We start from the raw sequence: 17369 nt of genomic DNA, 5'->3' as shown, positions 1-17369 counted from the left end.
GGTATGTGCTATGCTGCTATTGGAACTGTGTACTAGAAACCTGCATGGAATAAAAGTTCTTAAGATTGAAGTTACTGGTGGACATCTATTTCTTCATTGTGCCGGGAGCCTGTGGCTGGAGGAGATTGTTCTATCCTTGGCTGCACAAGAGAGGTACCTGGTTACAACACATATATGTATATAACACACTGCATATATGACCTCATGGACTTTTGGTCTGACACAGTATAGCAGCTCTTATAAGGGAAAGGGAAGGGGACTTGATATACTGCTTTTCTGTGGATTTTTACAACTACATTCAAAGCAGTTTACATAGTACATACAGGTACTTATTTGTATCTGGGGCAACGGAGGGTTAAATGACTTGCCCAGAGTCACAATGAGCTGCAGTGGGAATCAAACCCAGTTCCCCAGGATCAAAGTCCACTATGGTTATAAAAATCCTACCTCCTTCCCCCATCCCTTCTAGCTGCATATCAGAACTAGCACATTTATTCATGGACATTACCATGCCAAAAAAAAAAATAAATAAAACTCTGATTCTTATCTGGACAATAGCAATATAAATCTCTCCACTACCAGGCACCACTATTCCCTCTAAGCTGAGCAGGGGTCTTCCAAATGCATTGCTATTTTGTTTTCAATCGCTAGGGCCAGGCTGATTCCCTGGAGTCCTGTAGAACTTACCTGTCCCTCACTATTGAAAATAGTGGAGGACTCCTGCTCAGATAGAGGGAACAGTGCCAGGCACACTGTGATATAATGCTAAACCTGAAAAAAAAAAACTTAGCTGCCAAAACATGGAAGACTTTGTTGCCATTTTAGAACATAGTTGTTCATGTTGCCATCCAAGTTTCAGTTTACCTACATCCATAGTTTGGACATCTCAGTTTTATCAGTGACACACTGATTTGGACGTTCCAATCTGGACTTGAATAACCTTTCTAAAATGCTATTCATAGCACATTAATGTAAGGGAGACGTTCATATGGATGGAGAATGGGAGGGACATGAGCAGTGCTGCCACTTACATTATACTGTAAATTATTCGTGCCTTTGCTGCATTTATGTACCCACAGTTACATCAGTTCTATGGCTTGAGTAACTGCCTTGCTTAAAATTTAATTAAATGGGGCACAATAGTATAAGCAGGGATACTCGATAAATCACACAGTTAATTTTTCCCCAGCAAGCAAATTTGTATTGATGACTTGTCCATAAGTAAATAGCAAACATCAGGAATGAATGAGTCAAATATCACAACAGATACAATAAAGTCAGTATATAAAATTCCAGTTTGCAATTTGTTTCCCCCTCCTCAAGTTCCCCTTGAATTCTCCCCCTCCCCTCTATTCTCTATATGTAACTCTATACATTGCAAAAGAGGGGAAGGGGTTAGAGAGTTACGATCAGATCACCTCAGGGTTTCTTGATGGGGAGAGGGCTAGAAGAACCAAAGACTTTCTTTCTCTCTGGTGGAACTATCTTAGTGTAATTGCAGTGGTTCATTATTCTTGCAAGGTGTGCTCTTCGTTCACGTGTTGACCTCCTGATTGGGGGGGGGGTTGGTTGTAAGGGTTTCTATGTTTCAGGTTGCTTGTTATAAACTTGCAGTTTGTTTTATTATATTGCATAGTACCTGCTGCTGTTCACTTTTGTATAGCTTTGCTATTTTGCAATATATAGAGTTACATATAGAGAATAGAAGGTAGGGGGAGGAATCAAGGGAAACTTGAGGAGGGGGGAACAAATTGTAAACATTTTTTCTTTACCGAAAGCTTAAATCTGACCAAATTTGATTGGGGTGATATACGTCAGCAGCTACAGTTGAAATCAGTCCTCCCACACTTAACATCTGGAGCTAATGGTACTGATGACACAAAAGAAATCTCATATTGGTTAGGAAAATACGCCAAATCACAATGCAAATTAGACATCTGCTCTAACAGTCTAATAAGATCTGAACCCAAACAATTCAAAACAGACCTCACGAATCACATAAATTACAGGCTTCAAAATGGACTCTTTCCCACGGATAAAGGAAATATCCTACTCACTCCGTTACCGAAAGATACGAAAAAAAAGCACAATGGACCTAACCAACTATCAACCAGTAGCATCTATTCCACTCATGACCAAACTCATGGAAGGCATAGTGACGAAACAACTTACTGAATACCTAGATAAACACTCAATTCTGCACGAATCCCAATCAGGATTTAGGATGAATCACAGCACCGAAACTGTACTAGTGTCCGCAATGAACTCATTCAAACAAGCAATTGCGACTGGTAATAACATCCTCCTCCTGCAATTCGACATGTCCAGTGCCTTTGACATGGTTAATCATGATATACTAATATATATACTAGAATACTTTGGAATAGGAGGCACTATTCTCAAATGGTTCAAAGGATTCCTGACCACAAGATCATACCAAGTAACAACGAACAAGGACAGATCTCCACCAGGAAACCTGAGTGTGGAGTCCCCCAGGGATCTCCTCTCTCACCAACATTAGTCAACCTAATGATGATACTTCTAGCCAAACTACTAACCAATCAAAACCTCAACCCCTACATTTATGCAGATGACGCCATGATATACATCCCATTCAAACATGAGCTAAATTAAATCACCAACGAGATCAACAAAAGCCTCCAAATAATGCACACCTGGGCAGATGCATTCCAACTAAAACTTAATGCAGAAAAAACACAATGTCTTGTACTCACCTCCCAACATAACACAAAAAACTTCAATACCATAATCACACCATACTGTTCCCTTCCGATCTCACAAAACTTGAAAATTCTTGGAGTCACCATTGATCAAAACCTCACTCTTGACACCCATGTGAAAAACACGACGAAAAAGATGTTCTATACCATGTGGAAACTTAAGAGTAAAACCTTTCTTCCCGAGATACATCTTCCGTACTCTGGTACAGTCAATGTTAATAAGTCATCTGGACTACTGCAATGCACTATACGCCGGTTGCAAAGAACAGACAATCAAAAAACTCCAAACTGCCCAGAACACGGCCGCCAGACTCATATTTGGAAAAACTAAATATGAAAGCGCAAAACCCCTAAGAGAGAAACTTCACTGGCTCCCACTTAAGGAACACATTGCGTTCAAGATCTGCACGATTGTACACAAAATCATTCATGCAGACGCCCCAATCTACGTGCTAAACCTCGTGGACCTACCTCCCAGAAACGCAGCAAGATCATCCCGCAAATTTCTCAACCTGCACTACCCCAGCTGCAAAGGACTTAAATACAAACTGATGCATGCCACCACCTTCTCTTACATGAGCACGCAGCTATGGAATGCATTACCTACAGACTTGAAAGCAATCAGTGAAACAACTATCTTTCGAAAATCTCTGAAAACATTCTTCTTCAACAAGGCCTACAATGAGAACCTATAACCTCACTAAGTCACCTCACTCTCTTCTTCTTCTCTCCTCCCTTCCTAATCGCCACACATTACTAACTGTATCTGATATCCTGATATGACAATATTATCAAATCTATGTAAGCCACATTGAGCCTGCAAATAGGTGGGGGAATGTGGGATACAAATGCAATAAAATAAATAAATCCATAATAGCCATCTGGAAAGAGAACAATTACCTTTTTCCCCACAATGTGATGACCAAGACAATCACGATACCAACTATAAAGCAGGCCAAAATGGGCAGAATGATTGTCATCTCAGAATTATCTGTTGAAAAAAAACCTAATGTTTATTTTATACATGTCTGACCTCATTTCTGTAAAGAAAATTTCCTGAAGAAGTTTGCTTATATGCCTGAAATGCCTTGAGGAGGGGGATCTCAGTCCGTCTGGTCCCTGCTGGCCCTCTTGTTGCCATCTATATGAACATCTCTGCCCTGGGCTGCTCTCATTCTATACAGCAGTTTATATGTTATGTTTTTCTTTGCAATGTACCTCTCATTTTTGCTGATGGTTATGTACTGCCCCTCCTGTGAGTCTTCTACTTTCCAATGCACTCATGTGGAAGTCAGATTAACTTCCTTTCCGCAAGGCAATATGTTGCAATAGATCTATTAGGGGGAGGGTCTTCAAGTCACTATACCTTATTACACTCAATGGAGGTAATTTCATGAAGTCATTCCTGTGCATATGTGGTCACATATATATGTAAATGACTGATTGATATGAAAGTACGAGTCATGCTATTGGTGTATACTTTGCTCATGGTGTTCACATTGGGCAGAGAGCAGGTGCCTGTATTGTCCCTTTCCTCTGCTCTGCTCCGTGCAGCCGTTAACCTCAAAGCAAGCGAATCTAGGAGGAGCTGCTCTATCCAGGTTGTTGATTTTAATTGTTGGAAGCATTTTTATTCGATCTTTTTTTCTTAAATTTTTAAGCATGCCGGCTTGTGCAGCATAGGGATGTGTATACAGAGAAAGTATTGGTTTCATGGGTTAGAGTACTGCTTTGTTCTAAATCATGTCATTTGGAAAGGCTGGTTATAGGGACTCCCTGTATTCATGTAGATATGTTTTCAGATGCTTAACAATTTAAAACAATTTAAAAGTATAATTAAAAAAAAACATTAATTAGGTTAAAACCCGGGGGCATTTAATATCTTTCTTTCCTGTGCCTACATCAAAAAGATTATGGCATGTAGGAATTTGCTCCTTTTGTTTTGTGGATTGCAGTGGTATATTATAAAAATGCCTTTTTTACTACTTTATTTCACAGAGAGGTATTGAATAATGAGGGGAGGGTGTCCTTCATGCAGAAGTTCTGTCCACTTAGTCTAAATGTGCTAACATTGTCCAGTTCAGCACACTACGACAAGTTCATATGAGTTAATTATGTTCAGTGAAAAATAAATCTGTTGGCTCAGGCTGCTTACTACTGAAAAATCCATCATTGTTTCATTATTGCTACCATGTATTACATATTAAGTGCATTTGCTTTAAACTTAGTTTTAATTTGTTTATTTAGTCCTTACATGCACATGGTTTTGCTTTTTAAACCCAAAGGTGAATGAATCCTAAGGGCGGTTGAACAATTAGGTATTAAATGTTGTTTCTGACTTTACTTGTTTTGGACTGCTTTGGGTCCTGCTGATCTGTACATCTGCTGTCTAGAATTTTGGAAGATGGAAATGAGAAAATAAAAAGTGTTGGATGTACTCTGTAGAAGTTGTTGTTTTGCAATGTGTGTATGGATGCCTGTTCCAGTGTGTGCATGTGATAATATTTGAATAACTGTCTATACTTATGGCTATGATTTCTGAACAAGTGGTATCGCTAAAGGACAGACTTTTAAATCCCAGTTGGTATGTATACTAATCTCAACTTTGTCAAATGTTTCAGACATGTCTATGTACTTGCTCCCATGATATAACTGAATTCTGTGGTGATGGCACAAGGAAAGCAAGTTTGATCCCGTGAAGACTAACTCAAAATAACCTGTTCCTTAGTTGGACACTAATATTACCATAGTGAAAATGTGACCATACCATGCCTCTGCGGTTATGTTCTACTAATAAGTTAAATGATTAACTGACTTTCTTGAAGGGATTATATAAACTTTGGATGCATGACTAGGGATACAAACATACACTTATTTATTCAACATCACAATTCCTCATGTACAGCCACAAAACAACCTTTTAGAGTTGATAGTGCTCACAATGAGATCCTTTTATTATTCACCAGATAGAGAGAAGAGTTTTCCTTTTTGGCATAGGTATGTTATCACAGGAACAAAATATAAGAAAACCAATGGACGGCATTAGGGGCTTATAGCCCGTTTAGTTATGTTTAAATACAAGAAATCTGCATGAAACAAAATATTTATTTTTATTTTGACTTATAAAACCACTTGTTCCTGAAACATGTCTCAAAACAGAATAATCAATTTGTGTATATTTAATGTAAACATTTACAAAACAGATTAAGTGAAGATGTGATTCCATATGCCCCAATGAAAGGAGAGTTTAATTTTATTTTATTTCCATTTAAATTCAGTATATTCCACCTTTATAACACCAGCTCTGGAACTCTTTGCCGGAGGATGTGGTAACAGCGGTTAGCGTATCTAAGTTTAAAAAAGGTTTGGACAAGTTCCTGCAGGAAAAGTCTATAGTCTGCTATTGAGACAGATATGGGAAGCAACTGCTTGCCCTGGCATTTGTAGCATGAAATGTTGCCATGATTTGGGTTTCTGCCAGGTACTTGTGACTGGGACTAGCCCAGTTAGAAAATTAAATTCCTAGACAACAAAGGCAGAAAAGAAAAAAATTATTTTTATGTAATACTTTGTAAGGACTAAGAGGTACCTGCTTTGAAAATGTACATTTTTTCTTTTTTTTCTATTTTTATTTTGCAAAGTACAGGAGAAAATGCATTCTGTTTCTCTTTTACCAGTATTGCAATGAGTCTGGCTTTCTTGGGTAGAGTGGAGGGGGGTCTCTATTTCAAATTGTTTGTATGTTTTTTGTTGTTGTTGTGGCTCCCTATTCTGCATTAGATGAGGGTCTGTCCGTGCTCTGCATGTGCAATTGAGATGAAGGATTCTGCTAGCGCGTAGTGTCTATGTAGGAATGTATAGCAGTGCAGCTTGTTCCAGTTGCCTAACAGTAGGTATATTGCTGCTGTAGAGTCCAGTGTAATATATATAGCACTATCTTGTCATAGGTGGGTTAGGGCTGTTATGGTGTGGTAAGTTTGGTGTTCTAGGGCAGTGTTTCCCAAGTTGGACCTGGAGTACTCCCTTGTCAGTCAGGTTTTCAGGATATCTACAATAAATATGCATGAAATTGATTTGCAAATTCATTATGGATAGCTTGAAAACCTGAATGGCAAGGGGGTAATCCAGGACCACCTAGAGAAACACTGCTCTAGGGCCCAGTGTGATATTTGTAGCACCGTCTTGTCATAGGTGGATTAGGCCTATTATGGTGTTGTAAGTTTTCAATATAGGTTTTGGGTGTCATTTTGCAGAGTTTTGTGTTATTTCACAAAGTGTCTGACCCTATTTGAAACTAGGCTGTGGGGCAACAGCCGCCTTTGGTGGCCCTTGTCACACAAAATAAAAATGCTCAGGACAAGTGGTCTCCACATCCTGTACAGTCACCACACAAACATAAGCCCATCTGATTTAATCAAAGTGTCCAGCACTGGAAGGAGTGTATGTGCTGTTCCTGAGGTGATGGTCACAAATTTAATATTTTTACTTGTAGTTAATGAAGACAGGTTGCCTGCTCTGGCCAGTCCAGGGATCTCTTCTGTGTCCTGTCTCCTGATGTAACTTCCTGTTTCCTTGTAGGCAGGACGCAAAAGAGACAACCTGTATTAATCATTGCTCACCACTGCACCTGAGAACAACACAGGCACCGCTGTCTAGCTGACACCAACCGGCACCTATTTTATAAAAGTCTGCTCCCCCTGATGTCAAATCCTGGCTACACCTATGATAATCAGTCTAGGGGACTGCCCTTAGCAAGGCCATTCCAAAGAGAATATGCTCAAATCTTGCAGCTGACACTCATGTCCCCTCTCCCCTTTCCAGCTATTTTGTGTAGTTTTGCTTATGTTCTGTGTAGCTTTGTGCCTGGTTTCCTCCTCTATTTTGTTACAGATGAGTGAATTACTGAGATGGTTACTTTGACTCTTCTTTGCTGGGGGCAATAACCCATGCTCATGCATTTTGAATTGCCACCCCTATTGCCTATTTTAAGTACCTGGTGATATACCGCTTGTATTTCTCACTTAGGGCCCTGTTTACTAAGCAACGTTAAAGGCGCATTAACATTTTTAACGTGCATTAACCATGTACACACATTAACCATGTATGTGCCTACAATATCCCTATAGGCACCTACATGGTTAGTGCACGCGCTAAGTGTAGGCATGCTAAAAACATAACACACCTTAGCAAACAGGGCCCTTTGTGTCTTTCTTCCTGCCACAGAATGATGTGGGTCATTGTTACAGCATAGTTTTGTTTTTCTATACATTACTACTACTTATCATTTCTATAGCGCTACTAGATGTACGCAGCGCTGTACACTTGAACATGAAAAGACAGTCCTTGCTCGACAGAGCTTACAATCTAATTAGGACAGACAAACAGGACAAACAAGAGATAAGGGAATATTAAAGTGAGGATGATAAAATAAGGGTTCTGAACAAGAGAATAAGGGTTAGGAGTTAAAAGCAGCATCAAAAAGGTGGGCTTTTAGCTTAGATTTGAAGACGGCCAGAGATGGAGCTTGACGTACCGGCTCAGGAAGTCTATTTCAGGCATATGGTGCAGCAAGATGTGTACATTGCCCTATGCATCTGCAACCTTTATTTATTATTATTATTAGGATTTATTTACTGCCTTTTTGAAGGAATTCACTCATGGCGGTGTACAGTAAGAATAGAACAAACGTGTTTACACTAGGTTTTCAGCTACATATTGAAGGTGTCTGTCTGACATTGTCCCTCAGGTAGTACTTCTGAAAACAGTCCTTACTAGAAAATTTAGACCCTGCCCTAACTTCTGGAAATCTCTCTGTGCTACAAGGGTGCTGTTTGTACCCAGATGGATTATAATATCAATTGTAGATTTCTTGCTTTCTTCTTTGATTGAACTTAGGGATCCTGGAAGACATGCCACTTTTTCTCTGATAATGGAGTCCCTCAACAGTAGTATTTTTCTCTTTCCAGTTGTCTTATCAGTGCCTTACAAATTTTGTGTCAGCTGAGTATATTTTTCATCTCTAACATTAATCTGAATTCCATTCCTTTCCAATGCTGCAAAGGCATTTTATAGTGGTATCCTGAGGCAAGGAATGAGCTGCTGCCCTGGCTCCCTAACCACCGCCGTCCCCCTGCCCCTGCCTTTCATTTCCCAGCCTTCTTCCCTGAAATGACCTTATCTTTTCTGTTCTTGTTTTTTTTTTTAAAGAAGGTGGCGGCAGCTACTCCCATAGGCTGCCCTGCCACTGGTCTCAGCTCCTTTTCTCTACTGTGGGCGGACCACCTCTCTGATGTAATTTCCTGCTTCCATGGAGGTGGGCCACCCGCAGTAGAGAAAAGGTGCAAGAGGTCAAACACCTACATAACAGTACTTGAAAGACCACATCATTGCCACACGAAAGCAACCCCCAGCACCCTCAGACCACCCTTGGGAACTATAGGACTGGTGAATGCCAGATCAGCTGCAAAGAAAACCTCAGTGATCCATGATACCATACATGAACAGCATCTTGATATCCTAGGAATAAGTGAAACCTGGCTAGATGAAAGTGGGGGTTTACCACTGGCTGAACTATGCCCAAAAGGATTCAACATCAAACAAGACCAGGAACACGGGGTGGAGGGGTAGCAGTCTTGATTCAGGATACAATCAAACTGCGCAAAATATCCATCCCCCAGCTACATGGATCAGAATCTCTTTTAATCCAACTTGAAGAGGAGAAGCCAATCTGGCTGCTCATGGTATACCGAGCACCTTGTAACAACACATTATCTGTGCAAGAACTTCTAGACCTTACTCAAGTGACCCTGAATTACCCTAGGCTGGTGATCATGGGAGATTTCAATCTACACATCAAAACCCCAGATACCACCACAGCTTCCTTTCTGGACACGATGACAGCACTAGGATTTACACAGGTGATCAATTCTCCAACCCACAAAAAGGATCCCATACTAGACTTGGTATTTTACAAAGGGGTGGATATCCCAGAATTCTGAAATAACAGTATTGAAATAACATCCCTATCATGGTCAGACCATTTTCTAATTACACTTTCCCTAAGTAACCACCTGAAACAAATGGCACCTCTCAGGGACAAAAAAAAGTCTGACCATTGAGAATTTCCTAGAGGCCTTGAACTATCCACATGTGTATGAAAAGACAACTACAATGTCAGAACAGGTTGACATTTGGAATACACACTTAGCCAAACCCTTAGAGAAAACGGCACCACTAAAAAAGGTCTTATGCCCCACTTACAAGTGCTCACCTTGGTTTTCCCCAGAACTTTGGATCCTTAAACGTGAAGGAAAGAAACTGGAAAGGAGATGGCGTAAATCTCGCCTGGATGAAGACAGGCTAAAATGTAGGAAGCACATGACAAAGTACCACCAAGCCTTAACAGCAACCAAAAAACTGTATTTCTCTCAATGTATTGCACAGGCTGCCAACTCAACCAAGCAGCTGTTCAGTATAGTTAACAGCCTACTGCAATCCCCGCAACAGAACCAGCCTGCCCAGTCTAAACTGAACTGCAATGATTTTGCTGCATACTTTGCCAACAAAATTAAAAGTCTCCACCAGGATTTAGAGGCAATCCCACCCAGTCTCCAACCAGTTTGTCAGGGGTGCAGAAACTCACCCCTCCTGACAGAGACAGATGGGACACTTTTAACCCAATGACAGAGGAGAGTCTTGACAAAATCTTAATATACCTTCGACCAACTACTTACTCCCTCGACCCCTGCCCATCAAAGATAGTGCAGCAGGCATGTATGGGCCTCAAAGAAGGTGCCACAAAAATTGTGAACACCTCTCTTTCTAATGGGCAACTACCAACAGCATTAAAAAGGCAGTGGCTCACCCTTTGCTAAAGAAAAACAAACTTGACCAGGACAAACTTGGAAGTCACTGGCCAGTATCCAACATCCCAGTTCTAGGGAAACTCATAGAACAAACAGTCTGTGTTCAGCTTAATGAATGGCTAGAAGAGATAAACTGACTAGATCCAGGTCAATCTGGATTCAGATCCGGTTATGGAACAGAAACGGTCCTTGTATCCCTTGTGATAAAGTCACCTCCAGGATACTTGGGTTAAGGCAGCTTCAGTCTGAACTACAAGTCCCAGAAGGCATTGCATGCAAGGAGCCAGGGGGTGAGATGGAAAACCCGGACTGGACTCCTAGCTGCAATAAGGGAGGACATGGGTGTAAGCTAACAGGAGGTGTAGATTGGCTGCCACTAGGGAGAAAGAAAGCTAGGAAACCCTGTGTGCAGGAGCTCCTCATTAGGCTAATGCTCAACTCAGCTGGTATGGGTGTGTAGAGAAGCTAATGAGTGGAGAATGATTGGTTGTGAAGGCAGAAGCCAGGGATTGAATAGGCAGGTGGGAAGGAGTCCCAGGAGAGCAGCAGTGGAGAGCAGCAGGAGAGAGAAGCAGTTGCAGGCTGAAAACCCTTGGGCAGGGAGGTCCCTAAAGTATTTGCAGGCTGAAAACCCTTGGGCAGGGAGATCCCTAAAGTACTGAAGCAGGCTGAAATTCCTTGGGTGAGAGGAAGTCCCAAAAGTATTGAATTCACTGTGAAGCTGATGCAGGGGAAAACCCTTGGGTAGAAGGAGTCCCTACAATATTGAACTCTCCTGAAGGTAAAGAGGATAGAAGATAGAAACTGCTGCTGGGGTGACTGAACTGTGATGCTGAACTGAAAGAACTGTTTGTCTTGGGAACTGAATTACTGTTTATTGTGCACTGGATAAAGAGCCCAGACTGAAGCCTTTAAGCCTGTATTGAATCCTGGTATGTGCTATGCTGCTGTTGGAACTGTGTACTAGAAACCTGCATGGAATAAAGTCCTTGAGTTTGAAGTTACTGGTGAATATCTGTTTATTCATTGTACCAGGAGCCTGTGGTTAGAGGAGATTGTTCTATCCCTGGCTGCACAAGAGAGGTACCTGGTTACACCCTACTAGATAATCTTTACAGAAACCGAGACACGGGATTCGCCTCAGTACGGCTAGATTTTTCTGCAGCTTTTGACACTGTGAATCATGATATCATGCTAGCATGACTGACAGAAACAGGTATCAATGGAACAGTACTTGCATGGTTCAGATCCTATCTATCAGACAGGCAACAATCCCGCCCTCCTCTGATGTAACTTCCTGTTTCTGCGAGGGAGGAACACAGTGAGGAAAGGCCCAATGAGGCGATCCGCTTCTTTTACACGCAGACGCGAGGCACTGCGCCGCCGCTTCAGAGATTTTTTTTTTTTAAAGGCAGGGTGCCAGGTGGCAGGGAGAAGAGGGCTATTGATGGAGCTGAGGGTAGGCAGGTGGGGACTGGGTCGGGGGGGGGGGGGTTCATGTGGGAGAAGGGGACTGGGTTGGGGGGCTCAGATGGGAGAAGCGGCGTGGAGCTGGAACTGTGGTCTGAGAAGGGGGCAGGAGGGAGAATGGGGCCGTGCCTGGGGTAGGGGCAGGTGGGAGAATAGATCTGGGGCTGAAAAGGAGGGCAGGTGAGAGAATGGGGCTGGAGCTGAAAAGGGGGGTCCTAATGCAAGGCATGTGGATGAAGGGGACTGGAACTGGGGGCTGAAAAGTAGGGTAGGTGGGATAAGGGGGCTAGTACTGGAACTGGGGGCTGAAAAAGGGCAGGGGCTGAAACTGTGGGAACTGGGGGCTGAAAAGGGGACAGGGAGAAGTGGCTGGGGCTGAAGCTCGGGACTGGTAGGAGAAAAGGGCTGGGGCTGAAACTGGGGACTGTTGGGATAGTGGGGCTGGAACTAGGGGCAGATGGGATAATGGGTCTGGAACTGGGGGCCGAAAAGTGGGGGCAGAGAGAGAGAGGAGACAGATCCTGGATGGAAGGGGGGCAAGAGGGAGGGCAGACCCTGGATTGATGGGAGAGGGAGGGCAAATGGTGGATCGAAGGGGCAGAGAGAAAGGGCAGACAGTGGATGGAAGGGGGAGATAGAGAGGGCAGACAGAGGCAGATGCTAGATGGAAGGGAGAGAGAGGGTAGACAGTGGATGGAAGGGGCAGGGAGAGAAGGCAGACACTGAATGGCAGGGAGCATAGGCTTGGGGAGGCTTACCTTCCCCTGGCTGCTGCCCTCACAAACGCAGGGCTTGCACAGCAGCCAGGGAGCTCTCCCACCGTCCCTCCTTCCTTTCTGCTCTCCCCGACCGGCAGCCTTCCTTGCCCCCTCCCCCCCCCGCACGTAACCCCCTCGCGTATAACCATTTTACTCTCCCTGGCAGCAATGTCTGTGAAGAAAAAGGCACTGCAGGCCAAGTTGTTGAGCAGACTGGTGGACCGTGTAGGTCTTTAACTGCCAATATTTACTATGTTACAATAAGACTAATAGCTAGGTTAACCCTGGAAAATACAACAGCTCTTCAAATAGATATAGAGAAACATGAAACAAAATTAATCATTGTAACTGCATTGCCTCGGCTGATAATTGTGGTATATAAGCCATTGTATTGTATTGTATTAAGTGTAAATGTACTAGTCGTTGGGATTCTGCCAGGTACTTGAGACCTGGATTGCCCACTGTTGGAAGCACGATACTAAGCAAGACAGATCATCAGTCTGACCCAGTATGGCTATTCTTAAGTTCTTTTGGAGAAAGGATAGATTAATTTATTTATTTAAAAATTTATATTCCACACTATCGTCTCAGTTCGAGGCAGATTACAAAACCACATGCACAATAAAAAAACTCACACACATGTTAAAACATTACTAATAAACTCAAGACACACATGGTTGACTCCTTCATATACATTATTCTAAATGCGCCAATTCCAGTGTATCATATTGTGCCTTTGATTTTAAACAAATTAGGAACAATTATAGGCCTCAATAAATAACAAGGTTTTGTTTCTTTTTTAAAATTCTATTCAATTCTGACACTCTCTATATATCCTAACAACCTGATAGAAAACAGCATCAAAAATGTATTGGTTTTCAGTTCTCAATGAATGCTTAAGTTGGTATACATGTAACTTTGATGCCAATACAGGAAACACTTGTCTTTTTGCACTATAAACATCAAACATAACATTTTGAATTTAATCCTTTGTTCAATTGGCAACAAGTGTAATTCTTTTAGCACTGTGGTAATATGATCATATTTTGATTTTCCTGTCAGGATCCTTTCTACTGCATTTTGAGCTACCTGTAATGCTCGCAATCGAGTCTTTTTTTAAACCAAGCATTAACCCATTAAGAGTAGTCAAAACAAGGTGTAATAATACTCTGGATCACTTTTCTGAAGTCATCATAATTGAGCAAGGATTTCAACCTTCTCAATACATACAATTTCATGAAAACATCTTTAATCACCTTATACACACGCCACTTTAAGGTCCAAGCAGAATCCATTATCATCCCTAGATTGCGAATCTTATTTAAGATCGCAATCGTCGTGGTGCCAAATACAAACTCAGTAGGCACATCAGTACTCTCAAAACTGGATAACAAAAGAAACTGAGTCAGATTAAGGGGCCCTTTTACTAAGCCGCGTAGTTTTCTACGTGCACCCAATGTGTGTCAATTTGGAGTTACCGCCCGGCAATCCCATGCGGTAATTTCATTTTGACGTGCATCCACTAAGTGCGCCAGAAATACATTTTATTTTCTGGCACACAACGAAAATCGGGCGGTAGCTCTGATTTGACGTGCGTAGGCGATTACCGCACGGTTAACATGAGAGACCTTACTACTAAGTCAATGGCTGGCGGTAAGGTCTCAGACCCAAAATGGACACACACCAATTTTTATTTTGCCACAAGTCCAATTTCGGCAAAAATTTTAAAAAGGCCTTTTTTTGCAGGCGCACTGAAAAATGGATGTCCGCGCGCCCAAAACATGCGCCTATACTAGCGCAGTCCATTTTTCGGTGCATCTTAGTAAATGGACTCCTAAGTTTAAGATGATTTAATAGAGTATTGTTAAGCTCTAGAATTCATTGCTGGAGCAAGTGGTAAAAGCAGTTAATGTAGTTGATTTTAAAAAAAGGTTTGTACAAATTCTTGGAGGAAAAGTCCACCACTTATTCCTGGGGGTTAAGCAGCGTGGAATCTTGCCTCTTTTTGGACTCTTGTCAGGTACCTGTGACCTGGCCTGACTACTGTTGGAAGCAGGACACTGGGCTAAATTGACACTTGGTCTGACCCATTAGCGCAACTCTTATGTTCTTTCAGAGTGAAAAATTAAGAAGTAAAATAAAATGTACGCATACTGCACCTTTTTGCTGTATTGCGGCTTCAAAGTACTCTGAAGAACTCCAGTCACTCCATGTGCCATTGAAATATTCCCCTTTCGGCATAGATCGAACTTTTACCTCATACTTCGCACCTGGTTTCAACTCTCGTTCCAATAATTTTATTTCAAGAAAGTCAATGTTTTTATACTAGAAGAAGTGTAAAAAAATTACAGAAGTGAAAATTATTCTTTTCTATGTTATAGAAATATAGAACTTAAACCTAGAGCATGTCATTAGGATGTGTGGTATTTATATGTGTACATTTTCTGCAATCCCAAAGCACACAGCAGTAAAAATGATCTGCATTAGAAAAACAATGGTGTTCGAATGGAACCAGTGTGTCTACCCTGTGGGTAGCTGTAGGGTACTGTGATATGTGCTAATGAATTACTAAAAGAAATATTTCCCATTCCCATCTCCTAATTGGTAATTGGCAGTGACGTCTATCTTTTCCTTTTGAAAATACTGTCTGGAAAAATGTTTTGGGATTTGGACATTTTATTTTTTGGGCCATTTTCAAACAAAAAATGTCCAAATGCAAAATGCACAAGAAAATCCACAATAGAGTAAAACCATTCACATGTTCTAAGTGTGGTAAAAGCTTTGGTTGTAATGTAAATCTCAAAGTGCACCAGAGAGTACACACAGGAGAGAAACCATTTGCATGTATAGAGTGTGGTAAAAGCTTTGGTCAGAAGGTAAACCTCACAGTGCACCAGAGAGTACACACAGGAGAGAAACCATTTGCATGTATAGAGTGTGTTAAAAGCTTTGGTCAGAAGGTAAACCTCACAGTGCACCAGAGAGTACACACAGGAGAGAAACCATTTGCATGTATAGAGTGTGTTAAAAGCTTTGGTCAGAAGGTAAACCTCACAGTGCACCAGAGAGTACACACAGGAGTGAAACCATTTATATGTTCTGAGTGTGGTAGAATCTTTGGTTTGAAAGAAAGCTTCAGTTGCATTGGGACAGGTAATTATTTGATCGTCAAGGAGTCATATTCACAACCCTCAGTGTTAATGTAATCATTGACCAAAAATCCCCTTTCTGTCCAAAACAAGCATCATGCACAAATTAATTATGAATTATGAATAACTAGTAAAAAAGGCCAGTTTCTGATACAAATGAAACGGGCGCTAGCAAGCTTTTCCTCGGAGTGTGTATGTTTGAGAGAGAGTGTGTGTGAGAGATGGAGTGTGTGTGTCAGAGAGAGAATGAGAGAGAGACAGAGTATGCGTGTGTTTGTGTGAGACAGAGAGTGTGTGACTGTATGTGTGAGACTGTGTGTGTGTGACAGAGAGATGGAGTGTGTGAGAGAGAGTGTGTGTGAGAGACAATGAGTGAGTGTAAGCCCCCACCCCCCTCTCGCAGGCCCCCCACCCCCACCTCTCTGGTCTCAGGACCCCCTCACCACCTCCCTCTCCCCTGCGCCCCCTGCAGCCATCCATGTCCAGCGACCCTCCTCTCCCCCTGCCCCCCCTGCAGCCACCCATGTCCAGCGACTCTCCCCTCCTCCCTCCAGCTACTGTTGCCCGAGTCTTAAAACACAGTCTCTGCAGCTGCTCCTCCTCTCACCTCTCACGCTGCTGCGCTCCTCCAGGGTCTTACTCCAGGGGCAGTGTCGTGGAGGCAAGAGGAGGAGCGGCTGCAGAAACTGCGTTTTAAGACTTGGGCATTTGCGAATGATTTGGGATGGGTTTTAAAACATTTTTGGTGTTTTTGTAGCGGCCGCTGCTGCTCAACAGAAGAAGCAGCAGCAGCAGCTGCCGGACAGCGTTACCAGTGGCAGCTGCGGGTGGCGAGGGGGTTGACGTGCCCGGGAGGGGGGGGGGGGTGTTGATGTGCTTTGGGTGGGTGGAGGGGGGTGTTTGATGGGCCTTGGGGGGGGGGGAGGAGGTGTTTGATGTGCTGGGGGGGCACATCAGAGGCTTCGGAGTAGGATGCAAATCATCTTTTTCTTTTTCTGTTCGGAGCTGCCTGTCAGGCGCCTGTGTCATGGCACCAGGAGTTAAGTTTCTTCTGTCGCTTTCTTTCATGTGTTTTTTCCCATTTATCTTGTCTGTTGTGTCAGGGGTGGTTCGGGAGGGCATTCGGTGAGCGCGGCAGGTTCGGGAGGGCAACAGTCACGGTTGGTTTTTGTCCTTTCTTGTTCTTAGTTTTATTTTCCATGAACGTTCGATGAAGCTGCCTGGGCCCGCACTGCTGTTGCTTGGGCTCTCTGGATGGCGTCATCTGAGGCTTCAGTCCCAGGCACAGCCAATCAGAATGGAGGCACGGGCCCAGGCAGCTTCATGGAATGTTCATGGTGCAAATTATTATATAGGATGTGCTGAGTGACAGGCGGTATATTCATG

The 17369-nt window shown here is 42.6% G+C and overlaps 1 protein-coding gene across 1 annotated transcript in view; it reads right to left on the bottom strand.

The window, feature by feature from the left end:
- Positions 1–17369, bottom strand: part of IL7R (interleukin 7 receptor) — a 98354-nt gene that overhangs the window by 11543 nt on the left and 69442 nt on the right. The window contains exons 5-6 of the mRNA XM_030191923.1: positions 14994–15159; positions 3642–3732 (exon numbers count right to left, since the gene is read on the bottom strand). Coding sequence (XP_030047783.1) covers positions 3642–3732; positions 14994–15159 — 257 coding nt within the window. The remainder of the gene's footprint in view (positions 1–3641; positions 3733–14993; positions 15160–17369) is intronic.

Source organism: Microcaecilia unicolor, chromosome 2 (assembly GCF_901765095.1).
Source record: "Microcaecilia unicolor chromosome 2, aMicUni1.1, whole genome shotgun sequence".
Lineage (NCBI taxonomy): Eukaryota > Metazoa > Chordata > Amphibia > Gymnophiona > Siphonopidae > Microcaecilia > Microcaecilia unicolor.
Note: the sequence above shows the minus strand (reverse complement) of the source record. Positions and strands in the feature narration are given on the sequence as shown.